The sequence below is a fragment of the Rhinichthys klamathensis genome, unplaced genomic scaffold (genome assembly GCF_029890125.1).
Source record: "Rhinichthys klamathensis goyatoka isolate OS25496 unplaced genomic scaffold, OSU_Roscu_1.1 h1tg000192l_1, whole genome shotgun sequence".
NCBI lineage: Eukaryota > Metazoa > Chordata > Actinopteri > Cypriniformes > Leuciscidae > Rhinichthys > Rhinichthys klamathensis.
Genome location: NW_026606718.1, coordinates 2,645,064 through 2,649,558, shown reverse-complemented (window position 1 = coordinate 2,649,558; position 4,495 = coordinate 2,645,064). Strand labels below are relative to the sequence as shown.

General features: G+C 39.6%; 1 protein-coding gene across 1 annotated transcript; it reads left to right on the top strand.

Annotated features, from left to right (window-relative positions):
* Positions 1 to 2,193: 2,193 nt before the first annotated feature.
* Positions 2,194 to 4,294, top strand: zgc:162730 (uncharacterized protein LOC564559 homolog). Its single transcript, XM_056262461.1, has 2 exons — positions 2,194 to 2,323; positions 2,428 to 4,294. The coding sequence occupies exons 1-2, from the start codon at positions 2,291 to 2,293 to the stop codon at positions 3,355 to 3,357; spliced, it is 963 nt and encodes a 320-aa protein (XP_056118436.1). The 5' UTR covers positions 2,194 to 2,290; the 3' UTR covers positions 3,358 to 4,294.
* Positions 4,295 to 4,495: the final 201 nt, after the last annotated feature.

Sequence of the window (4,495 nt, the reverse complement as noted above, 5' to 3'; positions counted from 1 at the left end):
TCACTGCTGAGTCATAACATAAATGAAGAAAGAAAACTAAAGATGCCAATGTAGAAATGCAAATGAATCTAGACAGAAGCACCAAAAATACGTATTACTAATGTTACAATTTAAACATTAGTAAGACTTAACCTATAATGTGATGGCATGTTCTAACAAGGCAGTATGTCTCATTTTGCTTTAAGGAGCCAATAGAACACACATTTCTCAAATTACAAGCCAAAAAAAAATTGAGTGTATATTAATTCTATATTAAATCACTATAAAAAACACACACTGGTTGTATATATAATAATAATATAATAATGTTGATCCGAATTGGGTGTAGTGTTAATTAATTTAGGAGGAATAAAGAAATGTGTAATAGCTCCATGTAGGAAATCCCCTCATGCTGGTAAAGGTGACATACCATTGCTCACGAGAAAGAAAAGCTCAAGCCATCTGTGCAACCGTCTATATGTTTGTTTGAATACATGCCGTGGCGAGCATGTGAGCATGAGCAAGCAAAGCAAACTGATGCTTGATGAGGGAGAGTTTCCGTACTTGTGGGAACGCTGCCAATGAGGAAAACAGAGCGCCAAGATCTCGAAAGAAATGTGTCTGATGACACACGTGAGAATTTCCATGTCTCATGCACCATTTTTAACATCCATGCCCAGCCAAACTGGACAAAGTCATGGAGAGAGGCGGCTATTTTTAAGTGAACATGAGATGGCTTGCCTGTTTTAGTCAATGAAGCAACTACAGATGCAGTTGCCCATGCAACAAAAGAAAATCACTGAACATGAGTGAAGGCAACATTTGCTGAGGAATCAGCAAATAAAGTGAAGTGATTCACATTTGTGCTATTACATTATATCCATTTAGTCATGTAAAAAGAACTGTTTTTTTTTTCCAGAATTTTGTTCTTGTTTTTGTTTTTTTACATATATATAAATTATGTTAGGGAGAATGGGGCTAGTTGTCACAAAGGGAAGTTGTCTGCTATATCTCAGAAACAAATGGCATTAATGTGTATTAAAGTATAAAAGTATAAATATACTGTATGTATGTGTGTATATATATATATATATATTCCAGTATTATAATACATTTTATTTCAATTAAATTAAATCTATGAATCTATATATAAATAGCTCAAATTTAACCGTTGTTTAATTACAGTACAATTTTCCAAACAATGGTTTGATATCTTTGCATGTTATATATTTTACATTGTGCTGAATGGCAGGTTCCTGTTCCACAAAAGTTCAATGAAATATGGGGGGGGGGGGGGGGGGGGGGAGAGATACTTTAAAGTTTGTGCACATATAGAAATAGGATTTTAAAAATAAATAGCATTTTAAAAAACATTCACTACAGTAAACCGTGATATGTCAAGTGTATTTTCAGTTCCCATAATGGCCACAAGTGGCAGGACAGGAGTATGAGTCAGACTGATACCACAAAAATGAAACCAGGACCGACTGTCACACACTGCTGTCATATACACTTTTGTTGTTGAATAACCAGACCAAGCCATATAAAATTACATTCATAACATCTTGAAACTATGTAAGGCATACAATTCATAGGCCTACTGGGTTTTATTGCAAAATAAACCCAGACAGGGTGATCTTTAGTGCTTATTTTGTGATGTAATTTTCCAGCTCATTATGCAGCTACTTAGACAGACAGACAGACAGATAGATATATAGATAGATAGATAGATAGATAGATAGATAGATAGATAGATAGATAGATAGATAGATAGATAGATAGATAGATAGATAGATAGATAGATAGATAGATAGATAGATAGATAGATAGATAGATACTTATAGCCTATTATTTAAATGTAGGCTAAGCTAATGTTCTTGATTATTTTCAATTTATATGAATTTGATTTCATCTCAAAGTGACAAGAAAAACATGCTGGAAAACAAAAGCAGTAGCCTAGACAGTATCGTTCTCAACCAAACCGGTAGGCCATGGGAAAATGTCTGTCGGGGGCAGTTATCGCGACAGGTTACTGTAAATTAATCACACTACTCTCTTGTTTTGCCTGTCAGTTGTGTCGGTGAAACTGAAACATTTTTTGCCACTGGCTAAAAATACTCAAGCTGTGCTTTACGAGGCGACTTCGACAATCTGTGGGAGCGGCGTACGGGAATGATAGCTCCGCCTACTGTATTTTTTTTTTGCTCTTAGCATAAAAACTCGCTGGAGCAGCACAACGCAACCAGCAGTCGTTCTCAGCTTCTGACGGCACATCATTCCTTTACAACAACAACAAAAGCAACACTTGACTATGTCCGATACGCTTGGCGAAAGTCTCATACGGGTAAGTTAAACTGAGTTTACGTGTGTTTTGTTTGTCTTAGGGGACCGTGGCATAATTGCCAAGCGTGTTTCATCCTCCTAATTCACATTGTTATTATTTTACAGAATCTCATCAACCTGGGTTTAGATGACCCGTTTCCACAGCTACCCCGCCCTTTCTCATCGAAGAGCATCAGTTCCGAGCGCCTCACCGATGGCATCTGGCCTGCGGACGCCTGGAACGACAGAGCGCCCTGTAAACCCCAGTTAAAAGCAGACCGATCCATGAGTCTGACCGACACCTTGAACAGAATGAAGCCCAACGACGTCCCCCCACCGCCCGGGTTTCCTCCCCTGGCAACCCTACCTTCAAACCGGTACAAGACCGAGCTGTGCCGAAGCTTTCATGAGCACGGCAGCTGCAAATACGGCACAAAGTGTCAGTTCGCCCACGGCGAGAGCGAGCTGCGAGGGCTTTTCCGCCACCCCAAATACAAGACTCAAGCCTGTCGTACTTTCTACCAGTTTGGATACTGTCCCTACGGAAGCCGCTGTCACTTCATCCACGATAAAAACGCTATGCTCGAGCTTGACCAGAACCGGCGTCAACTGCGTCAAAGCGTCAGCTTCGCCGGCTTCACTCGCAGCAACTCTCCCCCGACTTTATACGAGCCCCTGAGCTTCACCCGCGCGCCCTCTGTCTCGCCTCCTCCCGCCGATATCTCGTCCCCCGTCTTCAGCGACTCCTCCCGCGACATGTTCCCCTTCAGCCGTCACAGTAGCGGAGATATCCACAACAACGCGCCCTTCACGCCAGAGCCTCGGTCACGATGTGTCTGCGGACACGGAAATAACCTCCAGAGCTCCAGCAACGGGCTATACATGAAGGAAGAGCGAAACAAAGCCAACCTGTGCCGCTTTTCCTCAGAAGACTCACTGTCAGACCGCGAAAGTTACAGCAGCACCGGCAGCTCGAGCGGCTCCGAGTCTCCCACCTTCGACGCCTCCACGGGGAAGCGCCTCACCGTTTTCGCGCGGATGTCTGTGTCTGACTAAGGACTTCACCGCGATTCCTTCTCAATCATTCAATCAGTCAAAAAATAATGTGCAACGAGTCTTAATACTGTTAATTTATTATTATTGTTATTGTTATTATTATTATATACTTGCTAAAGGAGATTATTTTGATACCAAGCTGCCCTCCAAAGCCTAAGTAGCCTAGCCTATTTTTATAATGGTGTGTTATATTGTCTTCCATTTGCTTTTGCTTTTCCTGCTTTTCAACGTTGTTTGGCAGTGAGCATTGCAGACAAGTGCCTTAAAATATCATAACCTATGCTAGTGGCATAAGCAGAGCTTGTGTCAAATATATATGTGTACATATCATATAGCTATCCAGTGTGTGAATTAGGGGGATTGGCTTTTTAAAAGAATTTCCGATGTTTTTGAGAGTGGTCAGATCCCCCAAATAATTTGCACCCTGTATATATATCAACCAACAATGTGACAAACTTGAGAAAAATGACCATTCATTCACTCACAAAGAATGCACTTTACAAATCTATCCTGGGAGAATGTTTCCATGTAGCATTTTAACCAAAGCATTATGATGTTAGGTACCTGTTTTGTACAAAAAAAGTAAGAAACAAACCTAAAAAATATATATATATATTTATACTGGACAAGAGCTGTCAAGTTAATGTTTGACAACCCTGGTTGGGTCCTTACTCAAGGAAACTTGTCTTTTATCAGGGACTGTAACAGTACAGTATTTCTGTAGAGTAGTTTGCTTCATTCGCGATGTTTTTTGTAATTGTATAGACCTAACTAATATATTTATTAAGTATTTATTGAAGTTATAGCAATGTATTTTTTACTTATTTATCAACACGTGTCACGGCTTTTGAGAAATTTTAAGAAGCATTGACACAAAATGATGGAAACGATTTCAATTGACCAAAATAATGTAATAAATGCAAATTGTGAAAAACAATTGTATTGTATTGTGTTGGAACTCCATGTCAGTTGCACCATACCACAATCACAAGAGTATACAGCAAAGTGTTCCTCATCACTGCTTACATTTCAAAATCAGTTCATCATTTTTCTAAGAAAAATGCTGTTTTGTAAATAGGAGCAGGATTAAGATCATATTTGGCATACACAGAGTTATTTCACACAACAACACAGATCT